The 26,668-nt window shown below is 45.4% G+C and overlaps 2 protein-coding genes across 2 annotated transcripts in view; both read right to left on the reverse strand.

Moving 5' to 3' along the window:
• LOC135107875 (cuticlin-4-like) overlaps positions 1-26,668 on the reverse strand; it is a 337,646-nt gene that overhangs the window by 117,020 nt on the left and 193,958 nt on the right. Inside the window, exon 6 of the mRNA XM_064018221.1 lies at positions 12,291-12,359. The gene's annotated coding sequence lies outside the window, so the exon portion shown is untranslated. The remainder of the gene's footprint in view (positions 1-12,290; positions 12,360-26,668) is intronic.
• Positions 15,189-25,714, reverse strand: LOC135107877 (acetylcholine receptor subunit epsilon-like). Its single transcript, XM_064018231.1, has 8 exons — positions 25,623-25,714; positions 20,285-20,759; positions 18,677-20,172; positions 18,258-18,361; positions 18,019-18,168; positions 17,592-17,771; positions 17,022-17,159; positions 15,189-16,768 (listed from the first exon to the last, which is right to left on the reverse strand). The coding sequence occupies exons 3-8, from the start codon at positions 18,744-18,746 to the stop codon at positions 16,586-16,588; spliced, it is 825 nt and encodes a 274-aa protein (XP_063874301.1). The 5' UTR covers positions 18,747-20,172; positions 20,285-20,759; positions 25,623-25,714; the 3' UTR covers positions 15,189-16,585.

A 26,668-nucleotide genomic window follows, 5' to 3' on the forward strand; every position in this document is an offset into this window, starting at 1 on the left:
AGAGGAACAGGAGAGGAGAGAGGAGGAACAGAGGCCGAGGGGGAAGAGTCTCCTGTCGCTTTGAGTGGAAGAAGCAAATATAAAGATGACATTTGGGTGAAGATAAGTTTATAGTACGAATATTTAAGACAAAGGAAGTTTTTTTTTTTCTTTTGCATGAATATTCGTTGTGAGTATTGTTTTATTTCTTAACTTTTTTTTGGGTTCTTTCTATATATACACACTACTCCGAAAATAAAAATCGACAAAGTTACGTCAGGTTTCCGTACTTTTAAGACAGATGGGAGAAAAGCGTCAATATTTCTTCACCAATATTCTCTATGTGTTTTATTCAGTCTCTTGAGTTTAAACTATCTTCGTCTTCTTTTATTTGTTTAGGCTTCGAAAAAAAAAAAAAAAATTGCGTCAGTTTGCGTCACTTTCCGTACATTTCAGACACAGAAGTAAGTATTCGCTATGTTTATTATTTCATCTCTTCCCTTTGAATTACCTTTATTCTTTTCTTTTTCGATTCCTTGAGACTTCTAAAAAAAAAAAAAAAAAAAATAAATAAAATAAATAAACGAAAGCTGCGTCAGTTTCCGTACATTTCAGACATACAGAAAAGAAACATGCCACCTTTCCAGCATAAATATTCGCTCCTTGCATTGTTTTATCTCTTGACCTTGAAATCGTCTGTTTGTCCTTCCTCTCTCATATTTCCCAGCGCCCCGAAAAATAAGAAATACGTTTGTTTTTGTAAGTGAGTTTGACAGTGATCTTCTCCGTGTGTTAGCCTCTCACTCTATTACTCCTCTTTTTCCTCTCACTCTAATTGAGTGACCTTCCTCGTCCTTCCAACTCCCCCTCCCTCCCTTTTACCCTCCCACCCTTCCTTCATCCCTCCTCTCCATCCATCCCTCCTTACTTCACGTGGAATGTGAGGATGAGAGAGAGAGAGAGAGAGAGAGAGAGAGAGAGAGAGAGAGAGAGAGAGAGAGAGAGAGAGAGAGAGAGAGAGAGAGAGAGAGAGAGAGAGAGAGAGAGAGAGAGAGAGAGAGAATGCAAGTGATCAGTGATTGAATCTGTCGCTGTCTTCAATTCCGTGTTGTTATTGATTGGCGTCATTGTCACCTCAACAATGAGAGAAGGAAGGGTCATGAAACCCAGGCCGTGCGAACCGGAGTGAACAAGAGAAGATACACTGTGGATAGATTACAACTGTGTGTGTGTGTGTGTGTGTGTGTGTGTGTGTGTGTGTGTGTGTGTGTGTGTGTGTGTGTGTGTGTGTGTGTGTGTGTGTGTGTGTGTGTGTGTGTGTGTGTGTGTGTGTGTGTGTGTGTGTGTGTGTGTGTGTGTGTGTGTGTGTGTGTGTGTGTGTGTGTGTGTGTGTGTGTGTGTGTGTGTGTCACTTTCCATACGCATCTGTTTAACATATCAATATTTTACGTCTACTTTCAGAGTGTCGCCGAGGGAGTGATTAAATGAGCATGTTGTTGAGTGAATTAATAAGTGAATGAGCGAGTGAGAGAGTGAGTAATTACCAGGCACGAGTCACTGACCTGTACGCGATGAGAAGCTCGAAGAAACAAACATACAAACTCCTCTGGGTCCTCTTCACGCAACACTTTGCTGTTTTCTCGTTCCTCTAAACACCGCACAATGTTACTCCCTCCGTTAGGCCGCTGGAGGCTGTCTTCCCTCTCCTTCAGCTGCCGTGAATCAACACCGCGGACCTAAGAGGCAGCAGGAGCCCACGCAGCTGCTTTATCAGTCTCTCGCTGAACCACTGGTAAATTGCCTTCACCTCCCCTTGATTTATGTGGCCCAGAAAACCATCAGCGTTGCATCAGTCGTCAGTAATTGGAAGGGAGAAGCAGCGGTGACCTTGCCTGTTCTTGGTCCATCAGCGAGGGATGCCACACACACACACACACACACACACACACACACACACACACACACACACACACACACACACACACACACACACACACACACACACACACAAACAGCTTCAGCCGCTGCACCTGCCTGAGGTGAAGTCTCATCTCCACGCCTGGTCTCCTGTGATGCCAATACTGCCTGGGAGAGTCGCGTGATGGGGCGGAATGTTATGCCAGCACTGAGGAAATACATCAGTCACGATATTCTGATTGGAATGATGTCTAAGGCCTTTTATCACAATAGTGAGTGGCGAGTGTGCGCCTCGCCTGAGTTTGAATGACGGGCGGCGCACCTTCCCAGTGTTACCATTATTTACCTGCCCACCACTACGCACGGCTGTCGTAGTGAGATCCCCCTCTAATTATTCATGACTGAGGGATTTAAAATTCCCACACCATACAAGTGACACTTGTTATTACACTGAGGGCAGTCTTTTGTCGGCAGGCTTTCGAACTAGCTTGCCGAGTCTGTAGCGTGACAGCGGATTTCTTAAATAACTTGTCATCGCGCCCTTCATCATTAATCTTAATACTTTTAGGACCGCACTGCCATTGGGGATGAATTTTCGAACTTTATACGAGTGCTGAGTTTGGAGACAGTTCGTGTTTATTCTTGGACTATTAACGATAGTCAGTGTGGCAAAGCAGTTCCAAAGTTTTGACGAGAAGTTCGAGGCACACAACACATCCACGCGGAGTGAATGTATCCAGAAAGAAGTAATCACTGGCACAAGACCAAGACCTGGCATTGCATAGCCGTGACCTCAAGGTGTATTCCTAAGAACTATTTTGAGTATCACTGAAAAAAAAAAAATAAAATAAAAGCACCATTTTGAGCGAAGGTAGATTAACAGGAGTAGATTACCACACAGAAATAGTGCCACTTAACACGGAGGCCACAGGAAGGGTGCCATTTACCTTCCCTTCTTCATGAAACCTTGAACGTCCTCCGTGGAGGGGAAGGGCGGTCGTCCTCGTCACCATCGCCGTCGGGCACAGCCTCGAGTTACTTTCATAATGTCAGGCATTAGGCAGCCCCGCCATTGTCCGTCACTTTTGTGTGCCTTGCTGTGTGCACCGCGAGAACAAAGAGCAGGACAATTTCAGGATCCTGGAAGCATTGTTGGACGCGAGGGATTCCAGCCAATGAAGGGTTGCGCTGAGCGGCGGGGACAGCGTCCAGCAGGGCTTGTGGCTCAGGGGAAAGTGATGTCCTGCTGGATGTTAACTAATCCACTCTAACATTCCCTTTGAAAGAAAGAAAATAATACTCTAACACACACACACACACACACACACACACACACACACACACACACACACATTAAAAACGAATGGTTTAGCGGGAGAGAGAGAGAAAAGGATCTAGCATGCCATCCAGAGGGAGGTGCGGAGGGCGGGAGGAGTGTACTTCTTGGGGCCGTGGAGGGATGCTTTCTTTACGCACAAGATTTCCTTGTGCACAGACCCAGCGTGTGAGGAAGACTCCCGTCGCGGCAGCACACTCCTCCCTCTAGTGTGTGGGATGACTGCATGCCAATATCAAGAAAAATTAAAACTAAGCACTGCAGGGAACATGACGTGTCTTTGGACATATCTTACTTATTTTTATCTTTCAATCTGGCCCAAGGTTTGCTCAGTCTTTCAGCATCCTTTCTCCTTAGGGACGCTACACACTAGTGACCCCCCCTGCTGCAGTGACCCCTGGTGGTCACCAAGTGTCAGGGCCACTGACAGCCCACAGTCAGTCACAAGTCGACAGTAGTAGCAGCGACAGTTCAATCAGGGCTACTGACACGTATATTTGGTGAAGTTCAGTTAGGCTAACCTCTGCATTGCTCATATAACTGAACAGATGAAGAATACTGTTCAATATCAACACGAGGCGTCATTTAAATAATCACACCTGCCTGCCGCGGCTCTGAGCGCCATCACCTGCCTCGCCTCCTCCTGAGTCTCCCTCTCTGTGGACGGTGTAGTCACCTCCCGCCGCCATTATCCCAGGCGGCGGCCAGAGGCGTGAGGGTGAGAGCCATTATACGGCAGGTAATGTCTGGGAGAGAGACTTGGAGGGTCGAGGACCCACTTCAGTTCCAGGCAGTTGCTGCCGTCCGTGACTCGATGTAGAAGGGAAATAACTTGTTCCGGAAGCCACGCAAGTTTAGTTTATTTTGCTGAGCGTTTTGGTGAGTTGCTGCTGAACGTGGCGAGTCATGGCCAGATTTTGTTTGTAGATTCGACCCATTTCTCAGTGTTGAGGAAGAGGCGGCAGCGTGACGGAGTCCTATTCAGGAACTAACGGCCTGAAGGACTAAGGGCAGCCGTGTGTTTCGTGCACAATAAACAACAAGTGTTAGAGCGACGAGGCTCACGGCGACGCTTCCCACGCAGGAAGGTCACCGCACATGATGCCCCGGAATGACCGCCCCGCACACCTTGCCTTACTTCACCTGCCCCTCTGGCCCAAAAATACTAACAGCACATTTACCTGAGAGCATTCCAGACCGTGGCATGAGTGACTCCGAGGCACATAAACTGAATAAACTGAGAAATTGTGTGAAGAGGAAGGATGAGTCAAGAACTGGGGATGTTTTGGTAGCGGCCACCACACCTGCCCCTGTGTGTGTGTGTGTGTGTGTGTGTGTGTGTGTGTGTGTGTGTGTGTGTGTGTGTGTGTGTGTGTGTGTGTGTGTGTGTGTGTGTGTGTGTGTGTGTGTGTGTGTGTGTGTGTGTGTGTGTGTGTGTGTGTGTGTGTGTGTGTGTGTGTGTGTGTGTGTGTGTGTGTGTTGGTCGGAGCACACCACTTCCTGCATGCACACCTCGCAATGTTTGTTTAGGTGGTGAGTTCCTTCCTCCTCCCCACCGGCGCCTCCCTCACGCCCTCAAGAGCCTCCTCCGCTGCGTCTCAAACAGTCAAAACAAACACACTCAGCCCACAAGAATGACTGAAATTCCGTCCACTTCTTTCCTTCTTTAAATATTTCTTTTACTACATTTCATTAATCCTCGCCCTTTCTTTCTCCCTTCTAGCTTCCTTGCCTCCACTCCTTCAATTTATCTTCCTATGGCGTTCTTTCCTGTTTCTCCTCTCTCTCTCTCGCTCTCTCTCCCTTTTCTTCAGTGTATCTTCGTCTCTACTTCCTTGTTTTCTTTTTCGTCTCTCCTCTCTCTCTCTCTTTCACTGTGTTTACGTCCTTCCGCCTATCCTTTCTCGTCTGCTCTTAACTTTTTTTTTCCCCTTCTTCCTTACTCTTTTATTTTCCTTCACTAAATCTTCCTCTCTACTTTCTTCTTTCTCTCAATCTTCCTCTATCCTTTTTTTTCCCTTCTTGTTTCCCTCCTATGAATCTGCTTCTCTGCCTCTTCCTTTCCTTCTCTTTGTCTTCTCTTTCACATAATCTTCCCCTTTATTCTCCTCCTTCCTTTCTTTTGTTTCCTCCTTCGCTCTAACTTCCTTTTTACTTCCTTCCTTCCCGTCTCTCAAAACTCCTCCACTGAATGATCACTGTTCGGTGCTTCCTTCCTTCCTTCCTGTTTGCCTCCCTCCAGCGGACACGGGCGTTGCTTCAAGTATTCCCGCACATTACGCAGCGATGTGGGAGAGGCGCGGTACCTTGGGAGAGTTACCTCAGGGCACCATCACTCTCACTTGACGGGCTGGGAGTTGCCGTGGCTGCGGAATTTCTGGCAAAACTCGTATAGCATGTCTTCTTCCTTCTTCCAGCATCCAATACCTGTATTTGGAGGACTTCGCTGTATCGATATAGATATTTTGAAGTGTTTTTTGGCTTTCATCAGGACTATTTTCTAATATCAAAGTTATTCAGGATCTGACGAGTGTGTTTTTTTTTTCCTACTGACGGTGGAAAATCTTTAACTATTAGTAAAATCTTGTAAAAATCTTTGAAAATTCACATAACTTCCATTAGAGCATGTGATAAGTAGCTGAAACGTTTGAGAAGGAAGAGCAGAATATTTAGTTATTGGAAAATATGAGAAGGGAAAAAGAAAGCAGAGGGGGATGAAAGCAAGAAGGATTACGCAACAAATGACCTGAGATAAAAGCTGCTAAACGTCCCTAAGTGAACAGATAAACAAGTCTACAATGTCCTTAGATTAATACTTCTACATAAAACGAATTAAGTTAAGAGAACCAACAACAACAACAACAACAACAACAACAACAGAAACAGCAACAACAACAACAACTCATTACCACACGCTTCCATCACTACAAACTCAATATTTCACTCTCATCTTTTAACTCCACTCCCTTCACTATACCCTCACAAGCCGAGCCTATCACGCCCTAACCAGCACCTCGATAAGCACAGGTCCTCACATCACCCTCCCCAGACAATTACCCTCACTGGAGATCACTGTCACGGAACACCCACCCGCGACTCCACCTCCAAGACAGTACTCAATATAATCGCTCCCCACCTCCACCCTAACCACCACCAGCACTTCCAGCCGAGTCACCCGCCCCCTTATGTGATATACTGGCACCTCCCCCGTCATTACCACTTCATCCACACCAGTGAAGCCTGACGCGACGCCCACACGTAGAAGGCGAGACCAGGACGCTACCGAAGAAGGCTCCAGTCCATCTTCGCTAAACAAGGCGTCGGTTCATCCACACCTGCCGCCTCGCACTGACAGGTGGAAGATATATTTCTGTATTGATTTGCAGCTTTAGTTTCCAGGATGTTGACCTCAAATTTTAACGGAGAGGATGAAGCGCAGAGACACACACGGGTTATTTAGATTGGTGTAATTCGTGCTTTGGAATTTTGGGTTGAGGGTGTTGACCTCTCTAATCTTAACGGGGAAGACGAACCATAGAGGCATTAACAAGCGGGAACGTGAGATTGTTAGGAGATGCGACGGTAATCACCTGAACGCCTCGCTGGTTGCCTTGCGACTTGAGTACCTTTGTGTTGACTTCCTAATTAGCAGAATAAGGAGTCTGAACTGAATATTTTCATTGCTGCGCCTTCTCTTTAAACTTTATAGAATGGTGAGGTGCAAATTTTGAGCATCATTTCGAAAGACACTTGTGACTGCCAAAGGAATAGTTTAGTGTCCCCGTAATCTTGTTTTTGCTCAGTTAATTAATCTAGAATTACTTAAATGAAGTCGTAAATAAGATTAGCAGCTCCTAGGATCACTCAAATGGAAACAGAAAGCATAAATTTTGCGTATAAATCCGAAAGACACAAATGACAGCTAAAGTGAAGCATTCCAGTGTAGTTATTATTATTTCTTTCTCAGTCAAATAGTCTACAATTAATCAAATGAAATAATAAATAAGATGACGCTATTAGAAGGGTATATATCTAGTACTCGAGTGAAGAAATAAATAAAACACTGTCATTTAAAGATTATCTAAGGCTAGGTTACTTTAGCTCAAGGGTAGGCCTACTCAAATGAAGTAATAAATTAAGTACCATCATTACAAGTGCGTACGACCACTCAGCTCAAATGAAGTAACGTCACGCTACAATTATCGGTCAAAAGGTGAAATTAGCAGCCCCAGAATTGCAACCAACCTCACCTCCATTTTATGGGAGCTGCCTGGAGGGTCGATCTGGCGAAGGCAAGTCCTGAAGGGCGACCACAGCAATAAAACACTAAAAGAGGGTGAGGGAGGGACATTTACAACCGGATCTCGATAGCATCCCGATCCCGGCAGGTGGTGGGAGAGAGCGAGAGGAGGCAGCGAGAAGAGACGAGGAGAGGGTTAATTATGAGACAGGTAAGAATAGGAGAGTATAGACAGTGGATGGCTTAGATGTTTTTTTTTTTTTTAACGCATGTAATAAAGAATAGAGACATAGAGGAACAGAAGCGACATATATAAAAAAAAGGGAATTGAAACAAACAGTACATCTCCATTTAACCTTGGAAAAAAAATATATTACTTGAAGAGACATAGCTAAAGGAACAGGAAAAAATAAATAACACGAATTGAAATAAATAGTACATCTCCATTCAAGCTTGAAAAGAAGAAGAAGAAGAAGAAGAAGAAGAAGAAGAAGAAGAAGAAGAAGAAGAAGAAAACGTGAAGGGAGCAATGAGGGAAAAAAAGGGAATAACAGTGAAATTAAACGCCAATCAGCAGGTGCAGCTAAACAAACACACACACACACACACACACACACACACACACACACACACACACACACACACACACACACACACACACACACACACACACACACACACACTAGTAGAGGTGATGGAGGGAAGGAGTTCACTATATCAAATGAAGGAAAAAATAATTAATACAAATATGGAAACAAAATCATACGAACGCTGCTGAAACTGTACACACACACACACACACACACACACACACACACACACACACACACACACACACACACACACACACACACACACAGTGACCGCCATTAAAGAGACCTACTGAACACAGAACTCCAATGGCAGCGAATGAAACAGAAAGTGGCTACAGTAATGACAGGCGTGGGAAGGTCCTGTGGCCGGCAGGTGGTCCTCGCTTGGCTACCACCACCACCACCACCACCACCACTAATCTAACTTAACTAGTAACTTAATCTTACTTAACCTAACCTAACCTAACTTAACCTTACTTACCTAACCTAATCTAACCTAACCCAACCAACAGGTAACTTAATCTCACTTGATCTAACCTAACCTAACCTAACCTAACCTAACCTAACCTAACCTAACTTAATTTTACTTAATCTAACCCAAGTTAATTTTACTTAACATTACTCGTACAAAAAGTAACTGTGCTGGTTGGTGTTCACTGATCCCTTATTTAATTCTACGTTTATTTATTCATTTATTTGTTTATTTGTTTATGGTTCGACAAGCGTAACCATCCTTTTCTTTTTGCTGCTTGAGCTAATAAATGTGTAAATCTCCGTCCACACCCAAGCAAAAAAGACAAAAAAAAAAAATGTTCACCACCACCGCCATCACCACTACTAAATCACCTAACCAGCCACCACCACCACCACCACAAGAGAAAGAAACCCCCGAGTTGGGAGACGAAGCATTCTCTCACGGTAAGGAAGCGATGGGAGGTCTTAATGAGGAATGAGAAAGAAAGGAGTAGAGATGAAGGGCAATGAGATTATGTGTAACGTGTGAGGTATGAAATGAATATAGAGAAGGGTACACGAAGGGGTGATGGAAGATAAGCATATAAAGAGCGTGTTATGGGGTCAGAGGACAAGACATACGAGAGGGAGTGAAGGGATGGTGCGATGAGAGGCGTATTTTTGTGTGTTGTCATTTGAGTCCTTTTAGACGGAAAATATCTGACCGCTTATCTAAAGAATATATTAAATAAATAAATATATAAATAGATAAGATGAAATTAAATTAATAAAACATAAAAATCATCAGGGTTTTTTCCCCATCACTGACGTGGCTGTTGGAAGAAGTAAAAATGCGTGGGAACAAAAAATCTTCTCTGTTTTTATACGTATAAGTTTTGTGGCAATAAATTTTGTCTTTTTTGTGGACACTGACTGCATGGTTGGAAAATTCTATTGGCAGGAGGAGCGACTCAGGCTTGCTGTTATATACCTTTCTAGGTAGAGAAAAGAAGTTTTTTTTTTCAATCGTTCACAATACCAGTCGTGAAGGGAGAAATTAAATTATAACATAGATAGATGAATAAATAAATAAATTAAATGAATAAAATGAATAACTAAAAATAGATCAATAAATAATGATAACAAAGAACTTCGACAACCTGAACCTTCCCATGCACGGAGAGTAAATTCAGAATACACAGTGTAACTATGAAGACGCGTACAAATAGGTGTAATACATATGTGACAGCTTAATCACTACAGAGAGAATATGAATTCATGATGCATTACATCCCTAAGAATAAACTGCCTTTCCGCACGGTGGAGCTGAATGTTTATCCTGCTAGACGGAGAAAAACACATTTATGAACTTATCTGTAAAAATAAAATGCAAATAAATAAATATATCCCGATTTAAACGGATTTTTATTTTCCTGCCATTACGTAAATGATTACAACTACATAGATTAGTTGAACACTTTGCTTGAAATCCTGACAGCCTAGGAGGAGGGGAGCCAGGCGTGCACCGCAATGATGGCGCGCCGCATGCACGGTGAGCGCAGCCTGGCGTAGAGTGCGTGCGAGGCAGGAGATGGACGAGGGAGGAGTGATGAGGCGCGGTGTGGCGGGTGCGTGAGAGGAATGCCTCTCCTCCTTCTCGCCGTGGTTATATCGGACACTTACTCCCCTCAAAGTGTCTGTCAGCCTTGTCTCCTTCACACTCCAAAGCCTTTTAGATTCACGACAACATATATAAAAAGTCGTTGGCGTTTTTTTTTTTATGATAATAAAACGTTATGATCTTTTTTTCTGTCGTCAGTGTAGCGTCAATGCGTCAAGTGTTTCCTAAAATAAAACATCTTGGCTATAAAAGCTCTTGATAATTATATCTTTACGTGAACAATAAAAAGCTTTGCTGTCTGTGGACCTTCCATAACGATGCATGAAAGTTTCTTCGTTAAAAACTTCCTCAAATTGAATATGATGATTATTTATCGTTCACGGTATGGCACGGGAAATGACTGACTGTCACTTGAAGACTTATCATCTATAAGGGTGAAAAATCATGCGAGAGTGACACACGCAGCCTGACTGTGAAGGCGAGGGGCGAACATAAGGAATGCGCTCCACATCACAAACTACACACAGAAAAAACGAGAAATATATGTGAAGCTGCCACAACCAAGGCCATTATTTTTTTGTAATTCTTATAAGTCGTAGGTCCGGATGGTATGACTTGAAGAATACATATAAAAACAACACGAGCAAGCAGTGAAGGCCGGCGGTGGAGCAGAATGTCGTGATGAGAGCAGTGTCGTGACGAAACGTGGCGAGGCTTCCAGTGGGCGGCGGGGGATGGTGGCGACGGTGGAGGGAGCTAGGGGGTTGGGGGGGGTGGGCCTCTCGTCTGCTGGGCACACGAGGAGCGGAAGGTGATCCCTGCGGTGGGAGGTGAAGGCGAAGACCACAGAGTATTATTATCTCACAACATAACGACGCGCAGGACACCACATCAGGCAGCCCGGGTGGAGAGGAGTCCTTTCAACACGCCAAGGCAAAGAGGCGCCGGAAGATTCTCCTCCTCGGTCACCATCCTCTGACCACAATGGGTTCAGCAGGCTCTTGAACCCATTCACTTGTACTGATACAAGGATACTGGTCCTCAGATGACGTGGTACATTACTGGCATTGGTTCAGTAATCTGGTCCTTAGAACGAGTTCCATAGGGAGCTTTCAGAGCAGAAAGTGGAAAAACGTCAGAAATTTTACACTTCATCTGTCAGTCTTACGAAGCCTTGACAATAGATCAATCACAGATACAAGATCATTTTTTTCCTCTTGTTCCTCCTGCTGTGCCGTCACTTGAAGGGAAATACAAAGAGATCACACAACTTTAAGGGCAGGGAAAATACGAATAAGTGGACAGGAATGCTGTATACATATCACTTGTGTATTACTGACACGTGTAGGTCTACTGGTTTCTTGTAGTGCGCCTTCTTTTCTTTTGAGGCACATATCATTAAACAAACCAATCCTTGAAGAAGTTTATCATGCTGGAAATTATAATACATACAAAAAAATAATATGCAAAGACGATTTTTGTACCCTGTAAATGGAAGGATAAGTCTCATTGATAATCTGGAGCAATACAATACTTTCAATCCTCGCTTGTCAATGGCGCACAGGACAAGGAAGTGTTCAAGGTGGAAGGTATAACATCCTGAATTCCATCGCGTTATTTATTGAGCAATTTTGAGCGGCTGGATGAAAACACCGGTTAACTTGCGTAATTTACAACTTTATCATTTCCTGCACTGACCTCAACGTGATGCCTCGACGGAAACGGTGCTTTTACGTGACCGCCAGAAGTGCTCGCTGGCGTGCAGGAAGGCTGAGGGGCGTTCATAAGATGGAGGGAGCATGAGCTGATTCAGATGTACAGTTGCTTCTCTCTCTCTCTCTCTCTCTCTCTCTCTCTCTCTCTCTCTCTCTCTCTCTCTCTCTCTCTCTCTCTGTCTGTCTCATTTTTTTTTATTCTACTTTCTATCCAGACAATTTTTTTCTATTTTTACTTGTCACCACCACCACCACCACCACAACACAGAGAGAGATGCTGAGGAATAAAAAAGATCAGTACTCTAGTAATAAGAAGACAAGACCACCACCACCACCACCACCACCACCACTACCAGCACAACCAGCACAGCCAGCAAGGGGGAGCGGAGAGCAGCCCGCAGTGTGTCCCTGAGCCACATTAGTGAGGCGTACTTACAGGACACAGCACCTTGACACACTGCAGCTCGGACTGGTTGGGTTGCCTCTACCTGAAGTCGAGCGTCACCTGTTGGCAATGAAAGGAATTACATAAAGACTGGCAGATTATAACGTAAAAGTCTGCGATGATAAATAGTTGTGTTTTAGAATATATGAGGATAAGAGAATAAGGTGAATGTAAATGGCTTGTTCACCTATACAGGGAAGGTCTTGATAGGCAGGTAATACTAAACATAACTACCTGTATAGCAGGTTAAAAATACTATACTATACTATACTATGTTAACTCGTACACGAGTTAACAGCCACATGTTCACTGCACACACACAAACACACATTCTCTCTCTCTCTCTCTCTCTCTCTCTCTCTCTCTCTCTGCTCCATTGCCTCTCTGCTCTCTTTTATCTATTCTTCCTACAGTCTTTATTATGCCTTTCCTTCTTCCCTCTCTCTCTCTCTCTCTCTCTCTCTCTCTCTCTCTCTCTCTGTATTTCCCCTCAAGCACGCCACGCTCCCTATCACATTTCGGCATGCTTTTTTCCTCCCTTCCTCCACCACCATTTCCTCTTGCAGTTCCTCTCTTCCTTCGTCAGTCCGCCAAGACGATACGTGCTTCTGTCGCGTCTAAGCCTCTGATTCACAAGAACAGCCAAATGGTTTTTACCTTTTCTGATTCTTAAGAGTGGAGAAAACACAAGTAATCCAAGTTCTTGTCATGATGAGGTGTGTTGGTTAAAATCTGAGTGTTTGAGAGAGGCGGAGTGTTGCAATGATTTGTAATGGCTCGTAAACTGCATTAATCTAATGACTGCTACGAATTTTAAGGGTTAATACATTGCTAAGGTGCAAGAGTATAATTCTGAGAGACACTGGGAGTAAAAAAAAGAGAGAGAGATTATGTACTTCATACCATCTACGTTCTGCGGTCTAATTTCTCCTCACTGATATTACCAGGGGCTATTCAAATCAAGAAGTTTCATTCTGTCACTAGCGGTCAAAGGATTACAAGGAATCCAGCTTGCGGGAGTGAGAGGTGCAGGTTTTGGCGTGCTCTGCTTCACCCAGGGAGTGGTTAGACTCGTCACGGTGAGGAGCTGTCGCGCCTGTCTAGCCTCATCATGGCCTTGAGCGGAGAGCAGGTGTGAATCGTTGTGGCTGACTTACATGAACGATTAGTGAAGTGATGTGTATGTAATATCTATCATGCGGGGCGAGGGAGGGGGGAGGGGGGCTGGTAATTTTCTCGAATAAACGCACCGTGTCCTAAAGATGCCTGTGATTGACTTACTACATGAAGATTTATGAAGTGACGAACGTGCTGTGCTGTGCTGCCTGTGGAATTGTGATAACCTCGTGAATAAATGTACAGTGACGTAAAGACTTCTGGTGAAATTGCTGTACACCTCAAAGTTTATAAAAAAGAAGTGCCTAGTGTTGTCATTTCCGCGGATAAAGACACATTAACCTAAACACCTCTGCAATTAACTGTATATGAGGGATTAAAGGTCACGTATGCTGCGCGATATGCAAAACTGTGAAAACTTCCACAAATAAACATACAATAACGGTGTAGGGCTCGACACAACCATCCCTCCCACACCTGCAGGAGCTGGTGTGCGGCGCTTCCTCGTGTTACGTTAAAACCTCAAGTTACGACATGCGACGCCCACTGCGGTCACGGAGGAAAGCCATCAAAGTCACGGCCGCTGTGCTTGTTGGCGCGCTGGTCACCGCGGCGATCATAACCAGGGTGAGTGCAGTGGCCTCATTGTCTTTCAAACGGGCGACAATGGATAGCAAACAGCAGTAAATCCTATTGTCTTTTCCAACCAGTTCGATTATTCTACACTAACTACTTACTAGTGTGAGACGTAAGATAGCAGATGTCCTAAAAAATAATAAAATAAAATAAATTAATAAATAAGTAAGAAAAAAAGGTAGGTTTGTTCTCCTGCACGACAACCTTTCTGATCAGAGACAGTTTTAACGGGCCAGTGAAGTCACCGCCTGCTGTGGGTCGCCTGAAGCTTGGTGAAGTGGTGCGGCGCAAGCTGTGAGTGACTGCTAAACACACATGCGACAGCAACAGCTGTGATCAAGTAGTTCAGTTTTTTTTTAGGATGTCAACGGTTTTCTTATTTATTTCAGTTTCAAATTTTACTCCTATTCTGAATCAAAGAACTGTTTTAGTGTAGCAACATGACTCTTACCACCCGGCAGAGGCGTGTGGCGGAGGCCAGGCAGGAGGCGGCCCGGCGTGGGCGGGAGTCCGCCCGCCGCTGGGTCGCAGGAGCTAAGGTGTCCGCTAACCAGCATCCTCAGGCTGTGACCCTGACCGCCAAGCACAGGCGTGTGGCAAACGCCAGGGAGACGGCGACCAGGAGGGGGTGGAAGCGCGAGCACACCCATCGCTGGGGTGCGGGAGGCAAGTCGAGCACTAACCAGCAGTCCCAGGGTGGGATCCTAACTGCCCAACATAGGCGTGTGGCGCAGGCCAGGGAGGCGGCAGCCCGATGGGGTCGGAAGCGCGCCAGCCGCTGGGTAGCGAGAGCCAAGGGGACGACTAACGAGCAGCCCTAGGCTCGACACCCCCAAAAAATAAGATGGTGTCTTGAAAACTCCCTCTTGAAAGAGTTCAGGCAATAGGAAAGAGGAAATTATGATGATGTTTCAGGCGCTTACGTATACGCCACGACACGAGAACAACTCTTAAAGATAAACAGATAGGAAAGTCAGAAACATGATTTTACAGTTTTTGAGAAATAGAGACAATATTTCTCCGTACGAGTGAAAATAACGACGAAAAAAATTAGCAATCTATAGTCCTCTCTGAAAACATTCTCATTTTTTTAAATAATCTTTGCATGAGTGACAGTAACTACTAGTAAGGGATTAAATAATTAAATCAAACAAAATATTGCATAGTCCCCCTTTAAACACTTCCATTTTCTCTCATCCTGAACAACACGTCACCCATAACTATAGTAAACTAATATGATGCTGCAAGGTTTCCCTATCAGCTTTTGCTTCGGCAGGAATGTAGGACGACATCGCCAGGGCATTCTTCGGCAGTGGGGTGGTGGTGGACGTGAGGCTGGTGGAACACAACCCTCAAGCCGCGTGGACGCGCCCTATCAGGAGTTTGTTGACATGTGAGACTGTCAGAGTAAATTCTTATTCAAAATTAAATTCTTCTGATTCTAATTCAAGTCTTCTAATTCAATTCAATTCTTATAATTCTAATTCAACTCTTCTTATTCTAATTCTAATTCAGTCCTTCCAATTCTAAGAATTCAGTTCTTGTAGTGTAATTTTTCTAATTCAGACTTCTAATTCTACTCCCTCACAACTACACAGACCATTAAACTGACCCTGTCCTATCCTAAGGTAACCCTTCTTTTCCTTCTTAACTCTTAAATTCGAAATTTGTTAGTAGTTTTGATTAATCCTCCTGACTTTTCCTTGGGGACCAGAACCTATACGTATGTGGGCCTTACTTTTCAAGGGGAAGCTGGCAAGAACAAAGTAGACATTCGGATAGGGAAGGTAGGAGCAAGATCAATAGCTTCCTTGAATGGAGCACAGAACCTCACGCAGCTTCAAACAGGAGACTGAAAATCTGGTTATGAGAAAGCACTGGGTGAAGGAAAAAACAAATTTTTTTTTTGTCATACTGATCCAGCCGTCACCACTGTAATTCCCACGGACGTGTTTCTTTCCAGGTTCGTCTAGCAAGGGTACTATCTATACACCATCATCGAAGACTCCCAGCCCCTCAACTACGTCTCCGTCAGGCAGGGCCTCTGATCTGCACAACACAGCCTTCGCCAACAGGCCACCAGAGTTTGGAGGAACATTGCAGCTCACGCAGGACACACATGACGTCTAAGGATCTCCAAACACAATAGACTTCACGTATGCACTGAAACTCTTTATTGAGGCAACACACTGAGTAATCCTGGGCTTGAGATACCTTACGATAATGGTATGTGCCTAGCATGCATAGCAGTACACGCCATAATAAAGCAGGGTAGTTAGCATAGGAAAACCTCCAGCAAAGATAGGGACTCGGTTTAGTACACTACTTACGAATAAGACCTAATCTCCGCACACTACGCTCCTTTCCCTCACGTGCCCGTCACTTCCTCTCGTTCGAACATGATTACCTGGGCCCTACGAATCACATACGAACAGACTCTTCACTAAGACTCCCCACGCCGATTCTGATTGATTTTATGACCATGCTGCAATCGGCTACACTCTCACAGCAGCAAGAGATCCACGGGGAGACGGTTAGAGCATCATCGCAGCCATCTTCCCCCTGGCCGCGGCCACGCCGATGCCGGACAGCAGCATGATGCACACCAGCATGGACGTGGCCAAGCCCACCAGGTTCACGTAGCGCGCTATGCGGTATCCGGTTCCATCCTGAATAATCTCCTCGTCCCAGGCCACGCAACCCTTCTTGGGTGTGCTCTGCAACAGGCGTGATTGTTACCCGCAGAGTTATGACAACACACTTGCAAAACTAGTTCCGTATATGTCCTCTTTTACCTCATTATATTTTGACATGATTACAGTAAAACGATAAAAAAAAAAGAACGAAAAAAGAATCAAATTGAAATACTGTATGAAAGCCATGCATCCCAATCTGGTTAGTAGTGGAAGTCGGGGAGTTCCCACGCCAATACAGACAAAAGTCCCTTGAGTCGCAGTGGGTCGTAGTCACCTTGGATGTCTCGTAGCGGCGCTGCACGTGAAGCACAGCCACGTGCGCCAGGAATATCAGCGACAGCACGAACACGTTGCCGAACATCCACACGTCCACCAGCTTGGGGTCCGCGGTCTTTGGGAGAGTGCCGCTGATCTGTGGAAGGCGGTGGTGATTGTTGTCATGGTTAAATGGTGGTGCTGGTGGTGGTGGCTGTACAGTAATGGTGCCAGTGGTGGTGGAAAAGACTCAAGTAGCGGTGGTAATTGCAATGCAAGAATTCATACGCTATTCACATACTTACAGCAAACTTAAACTTGAATTATTTTAAGAAGGAGGTTTCAAAAAACTTATCCTCCAATCTTAGATGATGCTTCTGAGCTTTCTTTTGAGACTGGCACTCTCAGTGGGTCTTTTAATGTCCTATTTGCTGCTTTTGGTCAGTGCCCTTACATAAAAAAAAATAATAAAATGAATTAGAATCTGATACGTGAAACCGGCCGTTCAATTCAGGCCTTTCCATTCCCTACAAAACAGGCTTAGTTTGTCAGCTCTTAAATATATAAACGACAACACGCAGATGCCCACTTGTAGGAAGAAGGCGGCCTTCACGATGAGGCAGGAGAGCGTGGCGGTGCACCGGTTGCTGAAGTCCTGGATGGGGAAGGCGTGCGTGAGGAAGCCGATCACCTCCAGCAGCATACACGGCAGCATGGTGTTGATGAAGTATGCGTCGTACCTGCGGCCAAGCTTCACCACCACCACGGCCTGCAGGAGCGGCACCTCATGAGAGAGAGAGAGAGAGAGAGAGAGAGAGAGAGAGAGAGAGAGAGAGAGAGAGAGAGAGAGAGAGAGAGAGAGAGAGAGAGAGAGAGAGAGAGAGAGAGAGAGAGAGAGAGAGAGAGAGAGAGAGAGAGAGAGAGAGAGAGAGAGAGAGAGAGAGAGAGAGAGAGAGAGAGAGAGAGAGAGAGAGACGAACTTTTCACCCCTACAACAGCAAAGGGGACGAACTGACCGTCTCCTGGTCGGGGTGCAATCTGATGGTGAACTCGTGCGTAGAGAGGAGCGTCAGTGTGAGGTGATCGCCGAGAGCTGTCGACATCTGGGTGGCGTTCCAGGTGGCGTCATTCGCGTGCCCAATCAACCTCAGCGGCATCTTGCACACCTGCCAACCAACACACGCCGATTTTTTTGCTTGTCCACCACGATCATTGACTTTCATGCAAACATTCAGCAAAGAGCAAGATCAGCTACCTGCACGTCAAATGGGTAGAAGAAGAGGTCGAGGGGGCAGATGAAGGCGATTTCATCGGTTCGACCCGCCTGCAGATCCGTGAAGGCGCCGGGGAAAGCCTTCACTGCGGGAAAGCTGAAGTTCAACTCTTTGTAACTCACGATACAAATAAGTTTATATTCCTGAACCTTCCTGCGGCTCCATCACATGCACTATTGTCACTGATTGTGTCATGTTAGGAACATGAAGGTTTTCCTTCAGTAAAAAAAAAAAAAAAAAAAAAAAAAATCACAGGAATTCAATGAAACGCATAGAAAGTTCTCACAAATAATGATGGAAAGAAGTTTCAGTGTAATAATTCAGTCGGTGCAAATCTCACCTTTCATAGAAAGGTGAGAATTACCAGGGAACTCTCACCAGCATGAAGGGAGGAACTTACCCTCAGTGTGGCCGAGGACGGTGCCGAAGCCGTCAGTGCGAGCCGTGGCGGTCACTATCTTATCTTTCATGTTGGGAAGTCAGCACTGTCCCTGTAGTCTGGCGCGGCGGTGACCAGGTCAATGCACGGCAGCCACATCTCCTGCACAACCTCCTCCGGTAACATGACTGCTGTGTCTTTCTGAAGGTACTTGAACATAATCCGAGGATCCCGCCACATAACATCCAGTCTGAGCACAACTTTCAGAAGATTTTCAGTGAGCTCCACGTGATTCACCTGCTCCAGAGTGATCCTGAGGCCGACCAACGCCTTGTCTTCCGTCCCTTGAGACGGAGAGAACCGCTTGCTGTAAGTGTCGGGGAGGAATGCCAGGTCTGCACACAGCAGCTCGTCAGTGGCATCTTGGCAATCATTGACCAAGTTACAGACGTCTTCTAGGCTCACACAGTCCCCATCTGAGCAGGTGAACTGACCCTCCCTGCAGGCCGTGAGAGTGAGGACCACTTCTGACTTGCTGTGGTTGTTGTTGTTGTTGTTGTTGTTGTTCTCAGTCTTATCAGGGGGAAACCATTTATGTCGACCCGTCAGCTGCCTCGTGGAGGAAGACACTTGTTCGTATAAAGTAATCCCGTTCTGGGCGCTTTCCAGCTTCACTCCCGCGTCCGTGGCGATGAGGCGGTAGTTGCCTCCATCCTCGAAGATGTTCAAAGAATTGTGAATCGGATAAAGCATGACTTCCTCCTGCAGACCGAGAATCCTCAGCCTGTGATCCTCCGGCAACTGGCAGAGAACTGAGGCGGTGGACTCACAATCGCCGTCCTCCTTCTGCAGCGTGGGGGGGTTCTGGTAAGCCCGAAGAAGAGGGCAACTGTTGGTTGTCTTACCATTCAGAGACTCAGGAAGCCGAGCCCATGAGTCCCCCGCCACGTCCCCCACCCTGCCGGAGTACTTCAGTAAGGCATTCAGGATTTCCTCACTGTTAGTTTCTGAGATCATAACTTGTGTTCCTCCAACATTCCTACATAAACTTGCAGCATGAATAAAATTAAGTTTCTCTTCAAAGTAGAAATAATAATTTTTTGTCTCCGATGTCAAATTCTGAATGTCCACTGTAACAAACTCCACATTTTCTGCTGAACTTGAAAGACTGGCAAGCGATGACTCGTCAAGTGTGAAGACTGGCCGAGAGACCTCGCGCCCCTCAGCCACGCCCCGAACCTGGCCCTCGGGGAGCGCGGCGTCGTACAGCCTCACGTCAGCCAGCAGGCCTGAGAACGGCGCGCCGCCCCACAGCGAGCCCCCGATGACCAATTCTTCGCTGGGGAAGTCCTCACTAGGGGCGCAGCGTGAAGGGGACGGCACCGCCTCGCCTCCACGGAAGAGGGTCGAATTCCGTCCCAGCACCAGACATAAGTGGTGCCACTTTCGTACGCCCAAGACCACCCCAAACTTATGGTGGCAGCGGGCTGCGTGCATGGTCACCTCTCCCCTGTTGACTGAGAGGCAGAGAGATAATCGTTATTGAGCTCCAGCCATCCAGTAATGCCGCTAAAGGCTTCAGCAATCCATCCATCACAGCAACCTTGCTCTCTTACCGCTACAACTTACGTGACAACTGTAGGAAGTGTTGGCGCCGCGCGTCGCCCAGATAGACCACATTGCTGACCTGGTGGAGGCGGTGAGGCTTGATCCACAGGCAGAGCGTGAGAAGCAGGAGCCGGTGGTTGAGGGCAAAACTGAGTCGTGGGGAGCCCGGAGGCTTTAGGTCTGCCTTGCCACTTGAGCCCACGTCGAGGAGCGTCACTGACAGATTTTGGTGTTGCGTCGCTGCTGCTTGGCGGGGGAGAGTCAGGCTGGACGTCATACGACTGTGAGACCCTTGAAGCTTTACGCGTGGCTGCTCTTCTGCCACTGCTGATGCTGCTGAAACGTTAACGCACGGCGGTGTGTTGTCCATGCGCCTTGCTGGTGGTGGAAGTGGTGGTGGTGGTGGTGGTGGCGGTGGGTGGTGTGAGCGGGAATGGTAGGTCTGTTCCATTTATTCCCCTTACAATGCCACCACGTGTTCCTAGTGCTGCTGATGCTGGTGTGGGAATGACAATGAAAACCTAGTGTTGTAACTTATCTCTCTCTCTCTCTCTCTCTCTCTTCACACACACACACACACACACACACACACACACACACACACACACACACACACACACACATGATCAACAATTACCGTCAAGATTAATAACAACCCTCTTATCTGATCAATGGAAAATTACAAATAGCTTTCATCTCCAGGCACGGCATCACTAAGCGCCTCCCTCAGCCACACACCGTCACTCACCACCACCACCACCACCACCACTCACCACCACGAGGCGATCCCAGCAGGCGACGCACCTATCCAATCCGCAAGATCAATACATTAAGTGGATTCCAAGACGGCTTTGATGACTGGCTTCTAAATGTCCCGCCAATAGCCTCGACAAATTATAGAGTATTACCTCCTTCCCGTGACCTAAATTCAGTTAATTATCGCCCTACTTGAAGCTCCACATATATACGTCCATAAGCCGGGAACGGTGTCGCTATTGTCGCTAAATTATACCAAGGAATGCAAGCGGAGGCAAGGAAAGGAGTAGGGAAGGAGGATCGTTCAGAAAATGAGGCATGTAAGAATTAAGGAGCCTTTAAAGGAGATACTTAAGGGAATAATGAGATAATTAATTTATTGAATGGGTATGGAGGTGAGTGAGAGAGAGAGAGAGAGAGAGAGAGAGAGAGAGAGAGAGAGAGAGAGAGAGAGAGAGAGAGAGAGAGAGAGAGAGAGAGAGAGAGAGAGAGAGAGAGAGAGAGAGAGAGAGAGAGAGAGAGAGAGAAGTAGTCTAGTAATGTGAAAAATTGAAAGAAGTGAAAGTGAAAGGGAGTGTGAATTACGGCAGGTCCAAAGGGAAAGGTGTGCAGTCCACGTTAAGCAGGTAAATGACATAGCTAGGGAGCCAAACTAATATAAAAAAAAAAATAAATAAAAAAAAAAAAAAAAAAGCCACAAGGTATCCAGACAAAACGCGGCAGCTGATCAAATAACAAGGAAATAGGAATAAAGATAAAGAAACGAAAGAAAGAAAGGGACAGAAGAGAAAACAAAGGTAAAAAATCATTAAAACACGACAGAATAACAAAGGGATAAATTCAGATAAAGCACAAAACAGCGAAATACACAAGAACAAGGAGCGAGGAATGGTGAAGAGAGCAGAGCGGCAGGGAAGACAAAGGAGGCATAAGAGAGCCATGACTGACAGAAAAAGCACCAGAGTATTGAGATGAAAGAACTGACTCCCGAATTATGAACAAAGAGATAGGAAGAAAGATATTAAAAGAAAGGTGAAGGAAAGGAGATGCGAAGAGACGAGGAGCAACAAAGGCGGGATAGAAGAACAAAGGAAGGCTTATAAAATCGTGATGGAATGGCCAGTATACTTCAATAAGACACAGTAAAGTGCAGCCATAACACGCAATTATCTCCCAGGAACCTGTGCAGCCGAGCGGAACGGGCTGAACAAAGTGGTGACGTCACTGGCACGCGAGTACAGAGTTGATGTTAAGCAAATTACGCTCTGCTGACTTAAATCTATCCTTTGCTTGTTTTATGTTACTTCCATGGCGTGTGTACATTATGCTATTCCTTTTATCCCCACATCCGCCTCTTACGTATTGAAGGCACCTAACATTTACCCATTAACGGCGTATAATTTGCGAGTACGGTGTAAGGAGAGGTGCATTAGTTACGTCTAAAACACCGGATGTTCGCGACGCATGCAACTGGACGATGTATTCTGGACAAACACCTACATATTGAATGGCGAGCCCAGGGAGGAACGCCTTGCACTGCACTGCTAATTCCACATCACGACCTGCTTTTCCTTCTCATCGTAGTTGAATAGTTTAGTGCTCTTATAAAAAATGGTTAAAAAAATTTCTCCGTGTTCATGTTGTGCAGTTAGGTTGTAATTACTGCGAGTCTTATGTCTGCAAATAACAGCCAAGCAAAAACGACAAAACTGAGAATTTTTACCACTATCCCTGTCCATAAACTTCCTTATTATTTTTCTCCATTAATTTGTCCACTCCCCAAATCAAACACCTCCGCTCCTTACAGGCTGCTCCTCGTGTGGCTTTCTGCGTCATCCCATAAGAGTAACATTTGCCTCCTCGAGCATTCCACGTCATGCCATCCATCTCTCCTACCTTAACTCCCGTCATGGCGCTCGTCCCGTAGCATGGCGCTTGTTCCCATTCTCAACCTATTGTTCCTGAAGCCAATAAGCTATTTTCCCGTCACGGTGCACGAACTGAGTAACTAACGGCTCTTACTTATTGTTCATATATCCTCGCTCAAAGACAAGCATACATCATCATCAGCCTCTATGATTCCACCCCAAGACATCCTCATTATCACCCTTTATGACTCTACGGCAGGACAAATGCTTCTCTAATTGTATGGCTGGAGGGGCGGGCTGAGCCATACGCCTCCACACGCTGGCCCGGGTCGTCCTGGCGCGGCTGCCGAACTGAAAGACCACAACTCTTCCCTCTACGTCAGGTACTCGTTGTTTACGAATTGAACAGGAGCTACAACGTGGAAGGAGACAAGCCAATACCGTCCTCAACCGAAGGAGACAGGAAAAAAGACTTACATGATGAGACAAACACAGAAATAAGCAGATCAGACAGCTATACAAACAGGAAGACACAGACATGGATACACAGATATATAAATACAGACAAACAGGTCATACAGACTAACTGATACACACACACACACACACACACACACACACACACACACACACACACACACACACACACACACACACAGAAATAAGCAGATCAGACAGCTATACAAACAGGAAGACACAGACATGGATACACAGATATATAAATACAGACAAACAGGTCATACAGACTAACTGATACACACACACACACACACACACACACACCCACACACACACACACACACACACACACACACTCACACACACACAGGAAGGAAAGGCAACATCGTTACATAACTGGCGTATTACTGCGATGAAAGAAGTAATTCAATACAGGGGAACACAAAGACCCACCGACACACATAATGACCACAGATCTAATACATCACCCAAGTATGCTCGTAACCACATGCTTCATATATCACTAATACTACAATAGTGCTAAGAATTCCATTGCCTAAGCAGACATCACTCACTTACTCTTACACACACACCACACACACACACACACACACACAGAAAGAGAGAGAGAGAGAATCATTATGAGGAAAAGAGAAAGGCAGGATCGGCAGTTATGTTTGTAATTTGTGATTTTCTCTCATTTACCTGACTGGTTTCACTACCCTCAAGGACAGCGCTACTAACGGGTTCGTGCATTATATAAATACTGAGGTTACAGGATTTTTTTGGGGGGGTCGCGGCGGCTTTAATTAAGTGAATCGTTTGCTATTTTTTGCATCAACTTCTTGGGATAATCCTCAATATTTTTTATTTATTTATTTATTTACTTTTTTTTTAGTTGTATGGCTTTCTCTTTCCCCGCGGACCTTTAGCATAGGATATTCAATTAATTTTCCACTTATCCTACCTGTCCATCTCACGAAGGCCAACATCAACAATCTGTATGATTTCACTGTAGGACAAATGCCTCTCCTCAACGGTAAAGGGGAGGCAGGTAAAGACAGATACTATGCCGAGGTGGCTTACGGAGTGACGGTGAGCTATCTACAAAGTGAGACGCCCTTATTTATTCTCATACCATATAGTTTGGAAAAATTTGCATGTTTCCTTTCCTTATTGTCCCATTTTTCCTATAAGTTTCAAAATTTCATCAGGAGAGGATAAATTCCTGATCCTAGGAACTAAACTTGTCCTCGCGGGTTTTAGTTTATTCTTCCCATTCCCATATTTCCTTTTAACTGACATGTAGCGCACCTTTCCGTCACACAGAATGCCAATGAAATCAATACACGGAATGACTTCAAACGAAACTAACATGAAGCAGTCAGAGCAATGTTTAGTCACAGATGGGCAATGAGACAAATTTAAATATGTAATTAGTAGTGTGAGTACTATTTGCTGAAGGAAATATACTTTTCATAATTTCTATTTTTTTTTCAGCAAGTAAGTAGAGATTCAAGTTCATTAAAACCTTGCAGATTTGTTTTACTCGTTACAAACGTATTTATGAGGAAAGTTCATCCTGAAATTATTAATTCAAATCTAAATCTGTCCTGACGTGGCAAAAAAACTTCATTCAAAATTAATGTAGTGCATCGTCGAAAAAAAGGTGACCAATGAACCTTTGCACGATATTGCCTTAGAAGTGTAACAGGGGAGCGGAGAGGAACGAATAGCTGCGAAGGAGAGAGAAAGTACATGCCATTATGGGAAAGGGAGAATGAGTAACGTGTTCCTTGATCATTTCCTTTACACATGTACCCTTACAGCAGATTTATCCTTTCCTGTAAATGTGAAGCAATGAAGAGAGACGTGAGGACTGCAGGCGTGAAATGTTGACTTGGCGAAGAAAATGGGTTAAAATTACGATGCAAATAATTACAGAAGACATTAATAATTGTACGCATTATGGCCTTTGCAACACGCTCAAGAGAATAATGTGCAGCTCGTTACATTTCCAACTTATTCTCCTCCCTCTGATAAACTTTCCATACATGCTGTGTGGACGCGTCTCTTCTTAAAAATTGTAACCTTGCTTCCTTCACCTCCAGTCTGGGAGGGATGGTGGGCAAAGACTATGAGCGCTGCCATTATCCACTGACGGGAAAAATTCTTCACTTAAATATGTAAATTAGATCAAATAATAAGATGTTTTACTAATGAGGTATATATGGCACACACACACAGACACACACACACACACACACACAACTAACCCAGCTGCAGCACCACTAGCAAGAAACAATTGTAGGGGTTCATGGCGCGGCTGTCCTTTGCGTCCTCCTCTCCACACTGCCACGGACGGAGTGACACGAGTCACACCCAGCCGCCTCCTGTTGTCACACCGCCCACGAGTCTCCCCCCTCAAGCACCTCTCACACCTGACATCCCCACCCCCCCACACACTGCCCACCACTCCTGTTCCTCGCCCCACACTTCCCTAAGTCGCACCCCATCACGCCCCCCTTCATGACTTCCTTACTGCTCCCACACCCCCATCGCACTTTCCGACCCACCCTTCTCTCCCCTCCTCTCCTCCCACGCTCCGCTATAATACTTTTCTTACCACGCGACTCAATGTGTAAATGCACTCTGCTATACAGAAAACACTTAGCACTTAAAAAGGTATTACCATGAACTTTTCTTCTTAATCAGTGACTAGGTACGATTTTGTTTTTTTTACAGGCTCGTTCTCTTCTTAACCCTCTTTTTAACTGAATAATTTCGTGATTACCACCTTTCCACAGCGCGCACACAACTACCTTCTAACGAGCTGCCCGCGTCATTCAGCTTTCAACATTACGTAATGATACAGTGACTCGTGGTTGACCAGGAAGCGAGGTCAAAGAAGTATTTAAATTTCTAAAAAAAGAAAAAAAAAAAAAAGCCATACGTTTTCGTTACTGTTACACCGCGCGATGTTTGCTCTTCGGTGAGTGGCTGGGGTTCCCGGCTCTTCTTGTCCGTTTATCATCCAGGAAGTCCTTGCTCCTACACCCTGATTAGCACCGGTGCGAAGAAAGTACTGGGCTAAACTCTGAGTAGCCTTCCCTGTTGGACACCTGCCCGTCTCGCACGCAAAAGGTAAGCTTATGCTGAGGAACTTCGCGAGAATTGCTTTGTCTTCTTCTTCTTCCTTGATTACTCATCACATACTAAGTTTTTCAAAAGGCGTTTCCAATGCAATGAGTAATTTTCAAGATTCCTTTTGTATTGTGTTTATATTAAGTGATAGTCTTCTGACACGCTATTATTCCTACAA

Source organism: Scylla paramamosain, chromosome 16 (genome assembly GCF_035594125.1).
Source record: "Scylla paramamosain isolate STU-SP2022 chromosome 16, ASM3559412v1, whole genome shotgun sequence".
Classification (NCBI taxonomy): domain Eukaryota; kingdom Metazoa; phylum Arthropoda; class Malacostraca; order Decapoda; family Portunidae; genus Scylla; species Scylla paramamosain.